The sequence below is a fragment of the Dermacentor andersoni genome, chromosome 10 (assembly GCF_023375885.2).
Source record: "Dermacentor andersoni chromosome 10, qqDerAnde1_hic_scaffold, whole genome shotgun sequence".
Lineage (NCBI taxonomy): Eukaryota > Metazoa > Arthropoda > Arachnida > Ixodida > Ixodidae > Dermacentor > Dermacentor andersoni.
Genome location: NC_092823.1, coordinates 64,293,453 through 64,312,862, shown reverse-complemented (window position 1 = coordinate 64,312,862; position 19,410 = coordinate 64,293,453). Strand labels below are relative to the sequence as shown.

General features: G+C 43.0%; 2 protein-coding genes across 4 annotated transcripts in view; one reads left to right on the top strand and one right to left on the bottom strand.

Annotated features, from left to right (window-relative positions):
- LOC126543869 (uncharacterized) overlaps positions 1 to 5,852 on the top strand; it is a 64,455-nt gene extending 58,603 nt beyond the window's left edge. For all 3 annotated transcript variants that reach the window (XM_072284888.1, XM_055062413.2, XM_072284887.1), the window contains exon 15: positions 3,220 to 5,852. In XM_072284888.1, coding sequence (XP_072140989.1) covers positions 3,220 to 3,946 — 727 coding nt within the window. In that variant the 3' untranslated portion in view covers positions 3,947 to 5,852. The remainder of the gene's footprint in view (positions 1 to 3,219) is intronic.
- Positions 5,853 to 10,053: 4,201 nt separating this feature from the next.
- LOC126543870 (calmodulin-lysine N-methyltransferase) overlaps positions 10,054 to 19,410 on the bottom strand; it is a 29,912-nt gene continuing 20,555 nt past the window's right edge. Inside the window, exons 10-12 of the mRNA XM_050191001.3 lie at positions 17,119 to 17,247; positions 14,399 to 14,483; positions 10,054 to 10,622 (exon numbers count right to left, since the gene is read on the bottom strand). Of these exons, the coding sequence (XP_050046958.1) occupies positions 14,400 to 14,483; positions 17,119 to 17,247 (213 nt within the window). The 3' untranslated portion in view covers positions 10,054 to 10,622; position 14,399. The remainder of the gene's footprint in view (positions 10,623 to 14,398; positions 14,484 to 17,118; positions 17,248 to 19,410) is intronic.

The window sequence follows — 19,410 nt, the reverse complement described above, 5'->3', positions numbered from 1 at the left end:
GACTTTTCTAGCCAAACTACTAGCTCTTCTGTGCTGAAATTTCGGGTAGAGGTAGTATTTCGCAGTGGGCTCTGTTTACCACCACGTTCGTGGGCATTACTGGCCTGTTTCACCCAATAAGTCTGAAGGGCAAGTCACTTGTCTGTGGCGACGGCGCTCATAATATAGATGTTACTGCAACAGCATTGTGGCGCCATCTGTCGTGGCTAGAATGAAAAGGGTGCATTGCACCATAGCAGTGACAGATTGCACCGCCACCTGTTGAGGACACACTAAGACGAAGACAGAAGTGATACTCATGTTTGTATTTTCAGCTTTGGCTTCATCCTAATTCGCACTTGGGTTGGTAGAGTAATATTTGAAAGCTCTATCTGCATTTTCTTGGCAAAAAAAAAAAAGGAAGCCGTTAATTGGTAGAGAAAACAAAGGACATGTGTCCCTTCCAGATTTTGGTGACAAAACTGCAATGCTAACAACACCAGTGTAATTAATGTCACTGATCTTACTGTATTTTCGCTCATTTCGGCTGCTTTATTTTGTGCAAGTTCCTTACAACTTCGAATTTTGAATGAACATAGTTATGATTTTTTTATAGCAAGCGTAATTAGCTGTGGAAGAGTACAATAAAAATCATGTCTTGGAGCCTAGGATAGTGTTGCTGCCAGTCTTCCGTTTCTGCATCTTTTGCTGGCTGAGCATACCTTAACTGCTCTTGTAGTGTTTATTTTGTACTGTCTTTGTGTTATTTTGTATGCGCTGTTAATTGCATCCCCTCACTACAGGTATTCTATTTCTAAAGCTTCCTGTTATCTTAAGGTATGCCAAAAACTGCCTGCTAGCTATGAGCAGCCGGTTGGTTGTTAGGTTATGTGTAAGCGTGCAGATGTGCGATTGTGAAGATATCACTAGAGACTGCTTGTTTGACTCTGTAAGTAGTGTCAGTGCGAATGAGAGTTGAAAGGTTAGGGAGCTTTAGGTTTTGCACACCCGAAGTTAGGGGACGCAGGCCAATTGGCGTACAAAAGAATGCAAAAGGTGTGTAAAGGACACAAGGCAGTGCTTTCAGTACACGCGAACACGGGTGCGCTATGTGTTTCTAAAGCTCTCTAATTTCACCCAGGGAAACTGCATCGCGTGACAGGGAAAGCACGCAATCGCAAGTGCAGCGTCATGATGTATAGCTTTTCATCGCAGGCTCGATCGCAATTAATTTTACTTGAGCATCGCAAACTATTTTGACTGCGCAACATTCGAGGACAAGATTTTATTTGTATGGGCGGCAACTTGGCATGCCATCCTCTGTTGAGCTTCTGCGCCACCCTTGTGCCGTGGCTTGTGCATTAAAAGCTCTCTCTGAAAGCTGGCTTCCCTGCATTGGCTTTTCTGGTTAAGTTTGTTTCAAGAACGTACTTGTACTTGGTAAGAATAAATCAACATATGAAGTTTGGCGCCTTTCTTGGTAAAGTTGCCCCAGCTACACAGTTGTTGTGGGAACAGCTCACCTGAAGCCACCAAATGGGGTGATACATTTATTATTTATTTATTTATTTTATTTTATTTTATTAGATGTTTAGCGCAAGTGAAATACGGCTGCCTTAAAGAGCCAGTAATTTTTTGCACTACAGTAGAAACTGGGTAAAACAGAAATCGCTTAAGAGGAAGCTTTAGCTCGGGCCCAACTCTGACCTGCCCTATTTAAGTACACGTAAAGCGCAAAAGCGTTTTCTGAGATAACCCCTTGACCGATCTTAATAAAATTTGTTGCATTTGAGAGAGAAAGTTAAATTCTATTGACTCTTGGAAGGGGAATTTCGACTTATGGCCTGATTTTTCTTAAAAGAATTTTCAAGAATTCACAAGTTTGAAAAATATAGATACGAAGTTTGTAATTTATTAGCTTTGCATCAAGAACAGATATCGCGGTTCTGTACATGGCGTTCATTAGATCATTCAAAGCGGACAAATTCGATGTGTCAATTTTTATCTTATGTGACTTTGTCACGTCGTGTACAAGTGTTCTGCAAAAGCTGTGTTTCTATGTTACTGAATTTTTTCAGATTCATGTGTAACATATCAATTTTGTTCGCTTTAGATGTACTATCAGATGCAATCCACAGAATTGTGATATCGTTCTTCCTTGCTGAGTTACAGAGTTGTAAACTTGATAGATTCATTTTGTGAAAATTTTCGATTCTTGCCAATTTTCAATGAAAAATTGGCAATTTAAATCAAAAATTAGAAGCCAACAGTCACTAGATTTTAAGTTTTTCTTTTAAATGCAACAAACATCGTCAAATTTGGTGCTGTGGCTGCCGAGAAAAACGAATTCTCCTTTTACATGTATTTAGATAGGAGCACCTGAGCTAAAGCTTCCTTTTAAATGGAATTGTCGCTTAAACGTTACAACAGCATTGTGATTGGTTGGTTCTGCATTAAGGCAATGGGGGAAAAAAAAGAAGTTTGTTGAACGGAACCACAGTTTTTTTTCTAACTCCGGGTAAACAGTACTAAAAATATCACCTACAACAAAACTGAGTGGCCAATCTTAGCAGTATCGTGACAGGCATCGTTATTATTTGCACCTTTCCTTTACGAGCTTTCTTGCCAGCTCTCTGCATTTTGCCCAAGGTGGCTTTTGCTGGCTTTTGTTGGTCCCGTGGTTAATGTGACTCTACCGTGGTCATTGACTGTGGTTTCTTTATCTTGGCTATCTTGGTGAGCTTGAATTTGCTTGGCGCTTCTGATAGGTGCACAGAAACGCTCGCCCAATCACTCGCATTGCAGACAAAAGTCAGTTATTGATGACTTCGAGAATGGATGCTTCACTGAAATGGCAATCTTTTATTTAACTAAACGACTGTTTTTCTTGTATTTATCTTTTGTGCTGCTAGCTCTAGTTAGCAGCTGCGGGCAAATAGAAACTTTGTAAGAAGCTTCGTAGTACAATGCTGGTGGTGGTAATGAAGTATCTGCACCTTTCAAAAGCGCATCTTGTGCACCCTTGAGCTCAATCTCTTGGTAAATGGAACTCCTGCTAAACGGATCTTATTTCCCTGGTCCCTTGAAGCTCCACATCTTATGAGGGGCCACAGTACTCTTCCGATGATCCAGACTGTGATAAAGTTTGCAGTGTCTTAAAGCCTATAAGTGACATTCATTTTTGTGCAGGTTAAGGAAGTTCATCCATGCATTTAACAGTTTGAACCCTATTTTATGCAGCAAGTGTACGGGCACCCAGCATCAGCAGCAGCCACAGCACTTGCAGACGACTCGGCAGACGGTGTCGCAGCAGACGACAACTGAGCAGACTGCTTCGCAACAGACGACGGTACAGCAGATGCCGGCGCAGCAGGCAACCATGCTGGCGGCAGCGGAAGTGCCAACCATCCTGACTCCCACTTTCCGCTGGGTCATCGAGCACGACCAGAGGACACCGTCGGGAGCCAGCGGCACTGAAAAGGTCATCACGACGCTGGCGCTCCCTGCCGCAGCCCGCAAGCTCACATACGACAGCGTTCCGACTACGCCAGTTTCGCCAGGAGCCGAGCAGGGTCTCGTTCTAAGCTTAACGGCTACAGAAGCAGCAGACGACGCGGCCCTCAAGCTGCCGCCGACAACGGCAGCAGGAATGGTAACGCCGCTGACGTCTAACTACTATGCTTGCTTCGTCCGTGGCCCCTCGTCGTCGCCGGAGGTGTTGCCGCTGGTCACTACAACCGCGTCGTCCTCATCTTCGCCGCAGATTCCCATCTTCTCGCCGTCCAACTGTGTGCTTGCCCTGTCTCCTGTCGTTCTTGGCGCAGCCCACCATGGCCAGGCAGCAGTGTCGGCCATTGCGCTTCCGGCGGGAACGAGGTTCTTGACGGCCACCACACCAGCAGCAGCGCCAGTGCCCCCCGAAAAGAAGGCCTCGACGGCTGCGCGTAAGTTGACGCTGACCAAGTGAGGAGCTTTTTGACAAAACGCTGGATAGACTCAGCAAAACCAGCCGGTGAACAATCATGAATTTGCGGTGGTGGCCATGGAAAATTTCACATTGAATGCGAGTACGTGGAAAAGACTGGGCAAAAGTTGCAGAAGAAAAAAATATCCCAGGGGTGCAGCGAGGGTTGCATTTCTAAAACTTAGTTTGTGGCGCCACCTGGTCAGTCAAGAAGGCTTAAATTTGACTTGCGATGACTTGCAGAAGTTTGGTGATGAACTAGTGGTGTCCGCAGGCAGTCATGGCCAGAATCTGTATCGGCACAGTGTATGCTGTAACTCACGGTGCAATCGTCTATTCCGCAACTGTGGTGCAACGGACGTCTAGCAAGAGGAGTAACGCAGAGCTCTGGTGTTGCTGGATTGTTTGTCGCTCTGTGGCCAGGCATCATCCAGCCTTCTAAAGGAAAGCATGGAGTGCAGAGAGAAGCGATTCATTTGTCCCTCCAATGTGTGGTGAGGCATCTCCCCGTGTGCTATAATGTGTGCATGTGTGTGTGTGTGTGTGTGTGTGTGTGTGTGTGTGTGTGTGTGTGTGTGTGTGTGTGTGTGTGTGTGTGCTGTACAACTTGACAGATCTTCTACTGTTCTTCACACACCATTTGGGAGTTTGCAAAGACATGCGTGTTTGACTGTGTTCAGCATTAGGACATTGGGCCAAAAGCTTCGCACTTCATTTCCCACGGTGCAGCAGGACGTCAACAACGACACGCATCACTACTGTGGGACCTGTACTGTGGTTTGTGAGACGTGAAAAAAGTGACATTCCGCAACGTAATCACCGTCAGCCAACGTGGTAAAGCCTTTTACGGTTTGTTGGTCAAGTATGTTCTGCTGGCTTGGCCGCAATGCTTCGACCATTTTTCTAGTGCCTCCCAGGTATCTCCTGCCTGTGTTGCGTGCCGCATGACGTCGAAGCAGGACACATTCTGCTGCACAACCATCTTTGCCCCAGCAGCACTGAAGAGCTCTGAAATGCTGAACCTTTCAAAATTCAAGGGCAAGACATTATCGACAAATCCCGCCATGTTTTTGGCCACTTTTCGACCACTCAAATGTTTTTGTGCTACGTGCCAGCTTCCTCACATTTACTGTTATGTGGAACTGTCTGCATGCTAGCTTTACTGTTGAGCTTAACGTGTCGCTAGATTTCGTTTTTTTTGGGGGGGGTAGTGACATTTTCATATTTCAAGTCATGTTGTCACTTGTTACATGCCTAGTATTGTTGTTTGGGCGTTGTTGGAGAGTACGCTTAAAGATGGGCATTAGGTTCGTCTCTCGTCACCATCCATGACACTTTTTCTTTTTTTACCAGCAGTTATTACTCCCATCATCAGTCTTGTTCTCATTCATTACTTTTTCATCAAGTTCATCACATCTGGGTTCGAAAGGGACTTTAGGGTTCATTCGTAGTCACTGTTGGGGCTTTGAAAAATGGTTTTAGGTTGAGGTGTAAATGCCACATGCTCACTGCCATTTTTTTTATTTCTTTGTGGTAATGGTTCCGGGATGAACGTGCATTCCTACTGGGCAGCACATCAGTGTTGGCTTTTATTTATTCACACAGGCACTTGTACATAGTGGGCGTAGAATGCCTAGACTCCAACGTTCCCCCTTGCCAACTTCCGTAGCGACATCGGCGGCATCGTCATCAAAATTTCCTCCTTGCGGACATTTGTTCATAGAGACTGTGTAGTTTCACCGTAAAAGGAAGGACTGTTGTCTTTTTATCTTTTTTTTTCTCTGGTCGATTGGTCGCTGTTGTGAAACAACTGTTCTCGTCCTCGATGTAGCTTTGCAAAGAAGCACTGAATGCAACTGAGAAATAAAGTGCTACTATAATTGCCACACTGTTGGCATGGTGAATGGAATATGTGGGCTCTTTACTTGATGCAAAATGCCAGATTGGTCTGACCTGCTCGAAGCCAGTGAGTGCATTCGCCGCCAGCCACTGCTCGGGGCTGTCAAATTTACTTGCTGCTTTTGTTGGCTTCAGGTTGGTTAAAGTAGAACCTCGTTGATACAATACGATTTATATGTTGTACATTTATATACGTTTATATACGTTTTATTGTACGTTTATACGTTAATTTATACGATTATAGTTATACGATTTATACGAGACAATACGTTGATACGATACGATTTCCCGGCACCAACATTTGCGATCAAGAACAAAAAAAAAATCGCCCAATACAGTTACACTTCCTTTTTTACCGCTTCATACGTTCCCAGAAAAACACAATCTTTCGGCACCAGCGTTCAGTAAAATGCCAAATTGCGATTGCGTGATACGTTTTCCGGCCACTACGTACATCCCCACATGAAGAAAAAAGGGTGCGAGGCGTGCATTATCAAAAGCAGTAGGTGCCCGTCGTGTCACGTGAAAATGCCGGCATGCAGTTAATGCGTTTTACACAGTTAGTGCATTTTTTTTTCCTCAAGCTTTTTTCCAGAACGTCAGAACGCGGTTCTACTGGCAACGCCGAAGCCTACCACTCACTGCCTAAAGTGTCGTTACCACAGTTCTCTTACCCACATCATTTGAGGTTTCTTTTGCCTCTGGCTTCTCACTTAAAATTTTATTGTGGCTAAATGCTTACTGAATCATTGTTGCCGTGAATGTGCATGGCGTTTGATTCATACTTTCACTTTATTCCTGCAAATCCTGGCAACAGGACAAGAGCATGCATTGAAGCACCAGTGGCAACTGCCGCAACAGTATTTTTTCATTTCAACATTTTAAATACATTTCCACGGTGAACATCATGCACAGACACAATACCTAGGTGTATTTAAACATATACATAGGTCAAAGTTTTTATATATATTTCTTTAAATATAAGGAAGTAGCCTACTAACAATTGTTTCTAATGGTATGGATAGCCTATGCCTAGAGAATGAATATGTTGCTGTATGTTACCGTGCTTGAAATTGCCTTGCGTGATTATGTGACCCTGAAAAAACCTGCAGGCTTCAGAGACCTCTTCGGCAGTCTTTTATCAATGCCGTGTGAAATGCGTGTGAATGATGTGTGTCTCAATATTGCTTCTCTTTCCAGCAGGCAATGCTAATGACTCGCGAAAAAAAAAAAAAAAAAACACTTTCAGTTATTTACAACATATATTAGGGATGGAAACATGCATGCAGAGGTCATAAAAGTGTATATAATTCACTCTGTAACCGAAAATGAGGCCAAACCAGACTCGCTCGAAGTCGGAATGAATAGCACTCGTGCATAGCAGCTCTTGTACTCGGACTCAAAAAAAGAAAAAAGCTACAGTTTTGTTGGAAAGGCGAGGCAGCATTACTGGTAGCGAAGTATAAGAAAATTACACGAAAGAAGATTCTTGCCATAAAAATCCGTGTAAGGGCTGCAGCTGTGTAAGGGTCGCTCCCCTAACTTGACTGCCAATATTTTTTAAAATATCTAACCAAGAAGCAATTGCGTTCGATGTGTTGATTCCGATCGAACTCAACAGTGAAATATAGCGCGCAGTGCACTTTTGCATGTTGCTACTAGATAGCAAGAGGAGACGATTGTGGCAGTTTGTGGTGGATATCATACTTATAGTTGGAAAAATTAGATCAAACGGCTCGGTCACATGCAAGGTTCGTCGAAATTGCGACAAAAAAGTGCTGCCCTTACGCAAGTCTATATGCTTGTTATATCGGCCATATAAATTGTAGTAAGCCTTCACTTACTGATAAAAAGTACAAGAACAGTGCAATGCACGAACCATGCAAACCTGCGAATATCGCACTGGATGACCATGAACACTCGCTGTCCCAACGCTGGCATTATGTAGAACGCTTGCAGCGGGGGCGAATGGCTTGTACAGCGGTGCGATTCACAGAGACTCCTAAAATCAGATTCATCCTCATCATCTGCATATCTTTATGCCCACTACAGGACGGCCTCTGTCAGCAATCTCCCGTTATCCCTGTCAACTATGCGCTCTGCAATACTAGGGATGCGGGAAGACAGCGTGCATGAAGTTAGTAGCCATTCCTGTTTGGCCTTTATTGTTGCACCAATCAATGATTACCAGCAATTAGATAAAGCACACGGGCTGCGTAAGCAGCTACGGCGGGGATAGAGGAGTTGACGCGTGCGCATTTGGTCACGTGAACTCGAACTAACCCAAATATTGAGCGCATGGGAAGACAATTCCCATCAAGCTGCCATCCGCATTGGCTCACTGTTACGTGCTTTCTCTCGCACCCACAGTGTATGAGTCGCTCATTCATACGTCTTTTTTCGACTTCATACGGAACATCACGGCGAAGACGACAGAGAAAATTTACCTGAGTGTCGATGTAATTACTATCGGGATAAAACAAGAAATACAAAACATGCGTCGAGCTCGCTTCTATCTGATGACGTCGCAATGCACAACGGCTACAAACACGTACAGTGTGAGCACTAATGACAAAGCGAACAGTGGGCAAGTCGCTTATTGGTGCTTCGCCAGAACCCGTCTGAAGCTGAGAAGGAAGCGTATTTTCCACCGTATAAGCACCAGCGGAACCACAAAGGTAGGTGTGCGGGGAAACAGTGCACAAAGTGTTACATGGCTTTTTTCATTGATGCATATTTGTCTGATTTAATATGCAAAAAATGCATATTTCTCCTTAATGTGTTGAACTAAATCCATCTGCCACATAGCTAATCTGAGAGGCACCAGGTGGTGCGAGAGGATTCGGACTGTGAAATTGAACTGTCTCCTACTATGAGGTCTTGTAAATACTCATATTAGTGGAGAAAAAAAAAAGCAGGAACGAGATCAATACTAACAAAACGCTTTACATGTATATAAGTAAGAAAAACATCCTTTAATGTTAACTTATGATCTTGCATGTGAACCCTGATCTGAAATTGAGGAATATATGTTGGTGTTGTTATAACTAGTGACCTTAGCTGGAATAATCACATTTCTGCTACATGTTCCTTTTCGTTGAGAGCTTTGCCTACTCGGACACAAAGAAGGCAGTGCAGGAAAGTAACACTTTGGTTTACTGCTCTATTAGGCCTAGACTTGAATATGCAGCGATTATCTGGGACCAGTGCACGAAACAAAACATTCATGCCTTTGAAAAAAATTCAGCGACACATTGTCCGTTTTATATTCCACAAATATCATACGACACCCTGATGAACTTCACGATTGAACACTGTATTTAAACACTGGTTTCACAGGAAAATTCAAAGGCTAAAGTTTCTCTTTCTGCTTAAGAATAAGCAGCTATCACTTAATCCTTGGCAATACATCCAACCCCTCACAGGGCTGACTGTCAGCATCACGATGAGTCATTAAACCCGTACATTGCTAAGACAAACACTTATAAGTATTCCTTGTTTCTGGGCTTAATAACTGAGTGGAATGCGTCACCCTTATCACTTCTTACTAGCACGGAGTGTAACGAACGTGTAGACTGTTGAGCATGCTGCATTTGACAGTTCCATTTCTCCTGCTTTCTTACCTTTGCTCTCCCAGCGACGTGTCCTTGTCGTTTTTTTTTCACAGTTCCTGTTGTACCTGGAAGTCTCATTTACTGTATAGCTATTGTTTCTAGTTTGTTACGTACCTACGCCATTGTTCCTTTTGTACATTCCAGCACATCTTAGTTGACCCTTCTTTTTGTACCAATGCCCCTCCTGCATGGGCCCCTACAAGGCCTGCAGTATTCTCCAAATAAAAAAAAAATAAGATAAAGATAGAAACGGAGTCGTTACGGGCATAGGTGTCTGTGACTGTACATTATAGAGATACAAGCTATTATAAATAAAAAAAAGAAGAGATCAAGGAGAGATAGTCAAAGTGCTGCATTGCTATATATATAGTAAAGCTTGAGTGACTCAAGCAGGCTAGACGACTTGCTGCCCCATTTCAACGGGGCTGCCCTTAGAAAGCATCATCATTTGAGACGGAGTTCCAATATGAGGCCAATTTGAATTTGTACATTAGGGGATGCAACTTGGATGCTCAGTTATGCACAGAGTCAGGCAGAGCTTGCCTGCTGCCCCCTTTAGTTACTGCAGAAGAAAGTCGACACCATGGAAGGCATTGATTCTTCAAAATAATAACCTTTATTTGGCTTTAATAAATACAATGATTTCTCTTCAATAATTTATTTCTGTGAACACCTTGTTTCATGCGAGATGACAATATCGGTAGACATCTGGCAAAGATTGTGAGACGGCAGGATTAAATGCGCTATGGGGCCTCGCCCCGTAATGATATCTTCTCTCTCCCGAAAATAACTGTTATGTACAACATTTATGTTAGGTCAGGTTCCTTGTCAATAGATTGCTCTCGTTAAAACACTTCGCTACATGAGATGATGATAGATCTTTTTTAAAACGTTTGGTGGCGAAACCATGAAACACTTGAACAACAAACACATTGCACATACACACACATATTTCTTTTTTTTTTATACATAAAACACGCAGCATGCGGTTGTTCCTTAAGTTCTTTTTTTCTGTACAACATTTGGTCCTGAAGTCTTTTTCCAAGATGGCGGCGGTCGGTGGCGGACGTCTGGTCAGGACTAGTGATGAGTACGTTCGCACTTTTTTTTTCTTTTTTTTTCGCTTTTTTTCCTTGAGTTTCTTCAGTGATTGCACCAAAATAATGCTGCAATGAAAAACCATTGCACGAACTAAATTATTTGTCACACACACAAAAAAAGGACAAAACGGTTCTTGTTATGCATAAAGTGTGTACTGGAGCTACAGTACCAGATCGAGCAAAGTGTTCTCCTTCTGAATTCATTACGCATTCGTTACAGTGACTCAGACGCTGCAGTGTTCCACTGGCGAACGCGAAGTTGTCAGTTCGAATCCCGGCCACAGTGGTCGCATCCTGCTGGGGACGGGATGCAAGAACTTTCCTGCACTCTGATTTAGGTACACATCACAGAACCTCGAGTGGACTAAATTAATTCAGAGCCCAACACTACAGCATCCCTAACAGCTTGTGCGTAGCCTTGGGACGATGAACCCCGTAATTTGGTTCTCCTTTTTTTAACAGTCTGTTAAACGCTGCCGCAGCTACACCTTCAAGCAACAGAGGCATGTGGTAACCACGAAATCTTCAAGAACAGGCCTCGAATTCAGGTTAATGTCGTTTTATATTGTGCAACTGGATGGCAGTTTATGAGGAACACCGTAGTGAAGGGGCTTCAGATGAATTTTAACTACATGGGGTTCTTTAACCTTTGTGGTTCTTTCTCTTGGAAGAAAAAAAAAAGCCTACCATAATGGTAAATTTTTTTAAACACTGTATGCCATTAAATGCGGCTGGGACACAAGTACATCTGCAGATACTATATTATGAAAAATCTAATTCCATAAAGGTGAGAGGCTGTCAAGATCCCTAAATGGATAGTAATTGTTTCCTTACGAGGCTATAAGGAAATTGATCAACTGGACTGACAGCTTTTTCAAGACGTTAAACATCGCCGTCGGAACTTCGCTCTGATCAAAACAACACATTGTATGAAACGAAGACTTCACTTTTACTTCTTGGACAGATTTACTGATATTCAACCACATTGAGAAGACTTGGAAGAATAAAACTTCGACAGGTGGTGTCGCTGAAACTGGCCTCCAGTGCTCCTCGCATTTTCCAAGTCAAACAATGCAATACAAGTGCTTTGGGCAATTCAGCTACATAACATGTGGCAGATAAGACACAGGAGCTTCTGTTGGGTTATCTAATTTTTCGCTCCAACATCTACGGTGCTTTAACGATGCTTCATATATCGCCACATGCTCAAGAGTGTGTGTTGTCTTGAATATTATGTTTGAGTAATACCAAGTAAACCACCTTTTTTCCGAAGTAGGTTGCTTTTATCCAAGCATTTCAACAATGTATGTACAGCGATATTAGGAGAAATCCTTCTTGTTTTGACTCGGAACACACAGTTGAATGTAGACCAACTCTGATATTTTACTTGTTTTTTTAAACTTATTGTGTTGTCTTCTTATTTAGATAGGTTTGAGTACGTAGAAACATGGAGTATGCACACTAAGTGAAATGTTGAGCAAAGTCCTTAACTTTACTACCACACTATTTGATAGAATTTTATTCTGATATAAATCATACACAGAGGTGGGTATGGTGTGCTACAGGAGGAGGTCCCATAGTGAGAACGCTGTAGGGGGGACCTCCTACAGTGTTTTACATTTGCACACAGCCTGTACAAATGCCCTCATTGACAACTGCAAATACTGTACAGAGCATGCAAAGGCTACAGCATCAGCTCAATGCGTACAACTATGCCAGCTTGCTTACAGAGAGGAGCTGATTGAGCACAATAATTGAGTACGAGGAGGTTAGCAGATGTTCCCAAACTTGACAACTCTTGCTTCAAAAGCTTAAAAAATGCAAAAAAAAAAGGAGAGCGACCAGGTGCTTTTCAGCAAGAAGTCAAAACAAACGCTCCCTGCACAAGAGCCGTATGCTTGCTCCAGTACCAATGGTGTTTGATCAGTAGCTTGTGTGCTGTACAGTAAGGACCACTCTTAAAAAAAAGAACAAGTTGTCTTCCCCCATAAGTTACAACTGGGATGTGGCAAGAAGACAGGGAGAAATTTTTTAATGCTGACAGGTCTGTGGAACTTGCTTTATCAGCCCACTCTTTCCACAAAGCTGGCGAACTGTTGCAGTTACATTAATTATGAGTTCGCTGTTTTCTTTGAAAGTGGACGATAGTGCATGCAAAACAAAATCATGTCTATTTGCAAATTTTATTTATGTAAAAGGACTACATGACATGCCATGTTTCATTTACAAGAGTCTTCACAAGAAACTAGCTGCAGTGAGACTGCAATATCATCATCAGCCTGGTTACGCCCACTGCAGGGCAAAGGCCTCTTCCCATACTTCTCCAACTACCCCGGTCATGTACTAATTGTGGCCATGTCGTCCCTGCAAACTTCTTAATCTCATCTGCCCACCTAACTTTCTGCTGCCCCCTGCTACGCTTCCCTTCCCTTGGAATCCATTCCGTAACTCAATGACCATCGGTTATCTTCCCTCCTCATTACGTGTCCTGCCCACGCCCATTTCTTTTTCTTGATTTGAACTAAGATATCATTAACTCGCGTTTGTTCCCTCACCCAATCTGCCCTTTTCTTATCCCTTAACGTTACACCTATCATTCTTTCCATAGCTCGTTGCGTCGTCCTCAATTTAAGTAGAACCCTTTTCGTAAGCCTCCAGGTTTCTGCCCCATACGTGAGTACTGGTAAGACACAGCTGTTATAAACTTTTCTCTTGAGGGATAATGGCAATCTGCTGTTCATGATCTGAGAATGCCTGCCAAATGCACTCCAGCCCATTCTTATTGTTCTGATTATTTCAGTCTCATGATCCGGATCCGCGGTCACTACCTGCCCTAAGTAGATGTATTCCCTTACCACTTCCAGTGCCTCGCTACCAATCGTAAACTGCTGTTCTCTTCCTACACTGTTAAAGGTTAATTTACTTTTCTGCAGATCAATCTTTAGACCCACCCTTCTGCTTTGCCTCTCCAGGTCAGTGAGCATGCATTGCAGTTGGTCCCCTGAGTTACTAAGCAAGGCAATATCATTAGCGAATTGCAAGTTACTAAGGTATTCTCCATTAACTCTGCAAGATACTGCAAGATAGAAGGTCCCAAAGGACAAATGATTCTACTGCAAAGCCTGGGGGTAAAAATTGCACATTCCACCATGGAGCACGCCACCAGTGGTGCTGTATCCCAGAAGTTTAGTTTAATACCACCTTTGCAGGCATTGCTTACTAGTTCTCGCCTCTGATAAACCTAAAGTGAGGGTTGTCTGCAGTGATGCCACTAAATCATAAAGCTATGGGGAAAACTGGCTGCAACTGTAGCCATTACAGATGGTGCCATATCCCATTACAGCGGAATTTAAATATCATGAGTGGTGTCGCTGCATGTGACTTTACACTACAGATTTATCCTTAATGGAACTGGTTAAGTAATGCCTGTAAACATGGCAGTATTAGACTAAATATTATGCAAAATGGTACCTCTGTGTGAAATACGAGCGGTTTAGCATGACGGGTTATGCACACTTAGTGGTCCCACTTGTGCAACACTTGATACATCAGACTTCAATTGACTTGAGTTAATTCAACTCATTGACTAGTTAAAACTCATGGCAAGACCCCAGGACAGCAGTAATGTATTTCAATGGGTCGTCCCTTGCTTCTTATGACTGCGCTCGATTATGAAAGCACAGTTTTCGATGCAGGTGATATGTCGGATGCTTTTATCTTATAACTTTTATATATATATAACTTTTATCTTTATCCCTTTGACTCAATATTTGCATTTGGTGTACCTTCAATGTACAGTGCGGTTTAAGCACCACAATGACTGCTGGAGATGAATAGCTTACCTCATCCCGTAAGTATCTTGCGAAGGATGAGCATCTGTGGATAGTGGAGGTTGGCATCATAGATGTCTGGTCTTTCCTGCTGATACTGAAAACAAACAATGATGGCCCTGATTAAAATCAAGGTATTTTCTTTAAGGGCTTACTGCAGACACTACAGTTTCTGACCAGAACAGCAATGCACGTTATCTATGGGCTATCAAAGAGACAATGGCTGGTGTGACATAAAAAAGAACAAAAACCAAGTGGCTGAAATGAGAATGCTGAACGTCTAATTAGGTAGGATTGATCGACAGAATCCCGATCCTATCAGTAAACACGAATAAAGCATGGAATGCAGAATACTTGCCTCATGGCTTACATATTCTCTGTTTTTACTAGTGTTTTAAAAGAATTGAGAATCAAGAATGTTCAAATTAATGTGTGGAGTGAGAAGAAAACAATGTTACCATTTGTGCTAGTAAAGCTTTTACTGAAACTGTACCTGGAACTTCCTTGAATGGACCAAATATTTTTGTGTGTCTGCTTGAAGTCCACTAAGCGAAATTTCAACTAGTGCTCTGCATCAACCATATCTAAAAATTTTTTTACAGAACTGCAACGCAGTAAACAACGTAATCCTCTTGAGACACCGCAATGACAGCACTTCGTCATAAAAAAAGCTAGAAAAAATTATGCTTAAACTGTGTAGCAAATGCCTTTCGACACCAGCTGATTAAGATTTGCTGTTGAATTGGCTCTTACATAACAAATGTGTTAACATAATTGCTGAAAGCCAGATGTGCCAGTGCTTGATGGGAGGGCTAGTATTTTGTTACGTAACGAGTTTTACTTTATAATAATAAAACTCGTTAAATAAACAATAAACACAAAACTCGTTAAAGAAATATTTTCAGTCTGTTCTGGTGCTAAGTTTAATTATACCAAAGATGCACATTAAGTCAGGCATTCGTGTCTTTTTGTCAGCCTCTTTGACAGAGATTCTTTGTATTTCTTTCTGTCAAAATAAACATTCATTCATTCATTCATTCATTCATTCATTCATTCATTCATGTGATAAAAACAGAAGCAGAAAAAGAAAAAAACGGTTTGGCTGCATTTGTAAGAAGAGGCAGATCATGTTGTGTAGAAACTACATTTAATCCCCAGTTTTTTTTGTTTTTTTTTTTTTCAAATTCACTGCTTTAGCCATTTGTGGTACAGGATTTTGATCAGGCAAAACTTCCTAAGCAACTTTTCGAACCATCACGCTGTAATTTAAGAAAACCATTCCTGTGTAATGTAGCCCAACAAAGCTGCTGCTCAACTGTCTGTTGCCACGTGGTCTGTCTCATGTCATCCAGCATTATTCATCACTTTTAAAGCACTGCTCACCAGTTCACAGATTCCTGTTCTAGCAGAAATGCAAGAAAACAAGAATGCCACTGGTCTTTAGCTGAAGAAAAAAGGGGATAACTCCAACCACATTTTAATCATCACCCGATGTTTCAGAACTGATCCAGCTTCTCCATCAAGGGGTGATGGCATATGAGACTTGGCAGTTCTTATGAGCATTTCATAGTCAATAATAGCAATTTGTGAGACACGTGGCAACTACGAGCAACTATGTATGTTGTTTCTCCGTTTGCACGTACAAGGGTTGTTCAATAAAAACAGAGAATGATGCTCTGAAAACTTCATTTCTGTAAATTATCCATCGGAACTTTTTATCCCCTTTCTGTATGACCTCCAGTAAGTGAAGTACACATGTTCCGCCATTTTTGTCAAGCCTAGATAACATGAGTGAAGCCGTCTTTTTGTCACATTGCCTCCAATGTCTTAATCAAAATTTGTTTCCCTACAGTCGGTAGAATGGTTTCTCTCTCAAATGCAGTGAGTTTCACTCAAATCGGTTCCCCAGTTTTCCGATGAGGGGAATTCATGTGTTTTAAATGTACTTGAATAGACAAAATTCGAGTTGGCTTTGAGGTAAAGCTTCCTTTCAGTGTTACTCCCATAATTTTTCTTCCATCACTGGAGGCGCAGCACTTGGTTTATTCGCAGGTCTCTTTGTCATGTTCCAAGTTTCGCTCCCATAAGTTAGTACCGCATTACACATGCAGCACATTACACTTCAGTAATAACCATGTCGCACGCATTCCTTTAAAGTAATTCAAACAGAAGACAACTAAAATTTGCGAGACACAATGGCTCCTCTCCATGAGCTTTTGCAAAGCAACCAATTGCGAGTGGCAAACTCGACCAGAATCAGGCTCGATAACATCAGTACTTGTGATAGCGATATAACACGCAGCTCTCCTGATGTTGCCATCCTGAAATTTTCAGCGTGCGTATTAGTCAACTGTTTTCTATACAAGGCATGGGCAGCTACAATACTCGTTACCGTCATGTGATCAGTGAACATTAGTGAGAATTAGGAACTGTAAGTATTTAGATGAAGTACCAGTAAAAAAAAAATTAAAACACTTGTTCCGAAATGCTCCAGATGAGATGTGCGTAGTACAACTTTGCCATGCTGCAAAGTGGCAAACCAGCTGCGGCCTAATTTATTTGATTATTAACATGATTGGCATTCATTATACGCTCTTATTTAAACATGTACACAGGGTGAGCGAGGGTGAGCAGCTCCTTAGTTGTTATGTGTTGCTTCTAAGATAAACCAGTAAGCTGAACCATAGAGTATTATTAGGCTAAACAATGCAAGCATTCGCCACAACACTCACCCGGGCATGTAGCTCCCAGACGCAGGTGTCGTAGGCCATCAGTATTTCGACATAGAACCGTGACTGCGCAAGCTCCACGAAGTGCTGGAACGTTCGTCCCCGAGTCGGTGCCAGGATCACAGCGAGGCCCTGCGTTTCAGAATCATAATTTTAAATTATGGGGTTTTACGTGCCAAAACCACTTTCTGATTATGAGGCATGCCATAGTGGGGGACTCCGGAAATTTCAACCACCTGGGGTTCTTTAACGTGCACCTAAATCTAAGTACACGGGTGTGTTTGCATTTCGCCCCCATCGAAGTGCGGCCGCCGTGGCCGGGATTCGATCCCGCGACCTCGTGCTCAGCAGCCTAACACCATAGCCAATGAGCAACCACGGCAGGTAATCATAATTTTACACTTCTTGCAGCACCTTTGCAGTGCCGTGGATGCCAAACATGGTTAAAAGGTAAAAAACCCGGGGCACTTTGCCGACGAAATAAAGACTTAAAAGAAAACAAGACGTTTCGGTTCCCACACGGGAGCCTTGTTCACAGGTAAAATAAACGAAAGTGCTCGAGCAGCTCTCTTAAATAGTCTAGAACACGTGACGCAGGCAGCGCGCATACACTGACGGCAGATTGCCATCGCTCCTGTTCAGAGTGTGTGGCGTAGTCTGGATCATGAGGGACTCAAGATAAAGGCGTCGAGATAGCCCTTTGATGCACCGGACCTGGCTCGGCTGTTACAGTTCTGTTTGTCAAATACGTACTTTACGTTCCAAGAGTGTTTCTACAAACAGGTCCACGGAACGGCTATGGGAGCTTCCATATCGGTAACCGCCGCTAACTTGACAATGGAAGCACTTGAAAGTCGAGCACTCGCTTCGTTCAGCCCTGCTCCGAAGGCATTCTTTCGCTATGTGGACGACTGTTTCTGCATCATTCATAAAGAAGCAGTTCAGTCGTTCACTTCACACCTGAACAGCACGGAAGCAGCGATCCAGTTCACGGTAGAAGAGGAAGTCGACGGCAAGCTTCCGTTCCTTGATATGCTGATTGAAAGAAAGGGGCCTACTTTGTCGTTCGCAGTTTACAGAAAGCCAACTCACACAGGACGCTACTTGCACTTTGCCTCCTTGCAACCTGCTTCTCACAAAAGGGCAGTGGTTTCGACGCTCCTACGACGCGCGGAGAAAATCTGCACGAGGCCAGAAGACTACGCAGCCGACGTAAGCGTGGTACGGCGGGAACTATCAGCCTGTGGTTACCCGTGCTCTTTCTTGAATGCTGTCGAACGACAAATGGCACGTTGGCAGTTACCCCATGCTGCCTCTAGTCAAAAGCGCGCCGGAATACCCTATATCCCGTCCACGAGTGAAGCTCTAAGCCGTATTCTGCGTTCATACAATGTTCAAGTGGCACACATTCCTAACCAGAAACTACGGCAATCACTCGTCAATGTTAAGGACAAATTACCAAAAGAGAAATTCCCAGGTGTTGTGTACGTTGTCCCATGCGCGGATTGCGACTACGTGTACATTGGCGAAACTGGTGACTTTGAAAGGCGTCTTAAACAGCACAATTATGACGTCAAAAAAGAAAATGTGAAATCCAGTGCCTTGGCTGAGCATGCCACTTCAAGCGGCCATGCAATCGACTGGGGGAAGGCACGTGTCTCGCCAGGGAAAAAGGGCTATCTCGACGCCTTTATCTTGAGTCCCTCATGATCCAGACTACGCCACACACTCTGAACAGGAGCGATGGCAATCTGCCGTCAGTGTATGCGCGCTGCTCGAGCACTTTCGTTTATTTTACCTGTGAACAAGGCTCCCGTGTGGGAGCCGCAACGTCTTGTTTTCTTTTAAGTCTTTATTTGGTCGGCGAAGTGCCCCGGGTTTTTTACCTTTTAACCATGTTTCATCCCGACCAGACGGGCTTCCGTCAAACACTAAACTTCATGCCAAACATGTTACAAAGTGTTTGTTAGGGCCTAGTTAACAGTTTGGTAAAAATGAACAACACTGTATTCTATGTGAAAACACCCTAGTACTTAGATTTAGGTGCATGCTAAAGAACCCCGGGTGGTCCGAATCTGTGGAGTCCCCCACTATGGCGTGCCTCATAATGAGATCATGGTTTTGACATGTAAACCCACATAATTTAGCTCATTAATTAATCAATTAATTTAACACTGTACTCTAAAAAAAAAACTGCGGACTTGTCAAGTTTCTAGAATGTTTACTATGTCACAAGCAGCCCAATTGCAAAAAAGAAAAAGTAACAAAAAAATAACCTTGGAAATATGTGATGTC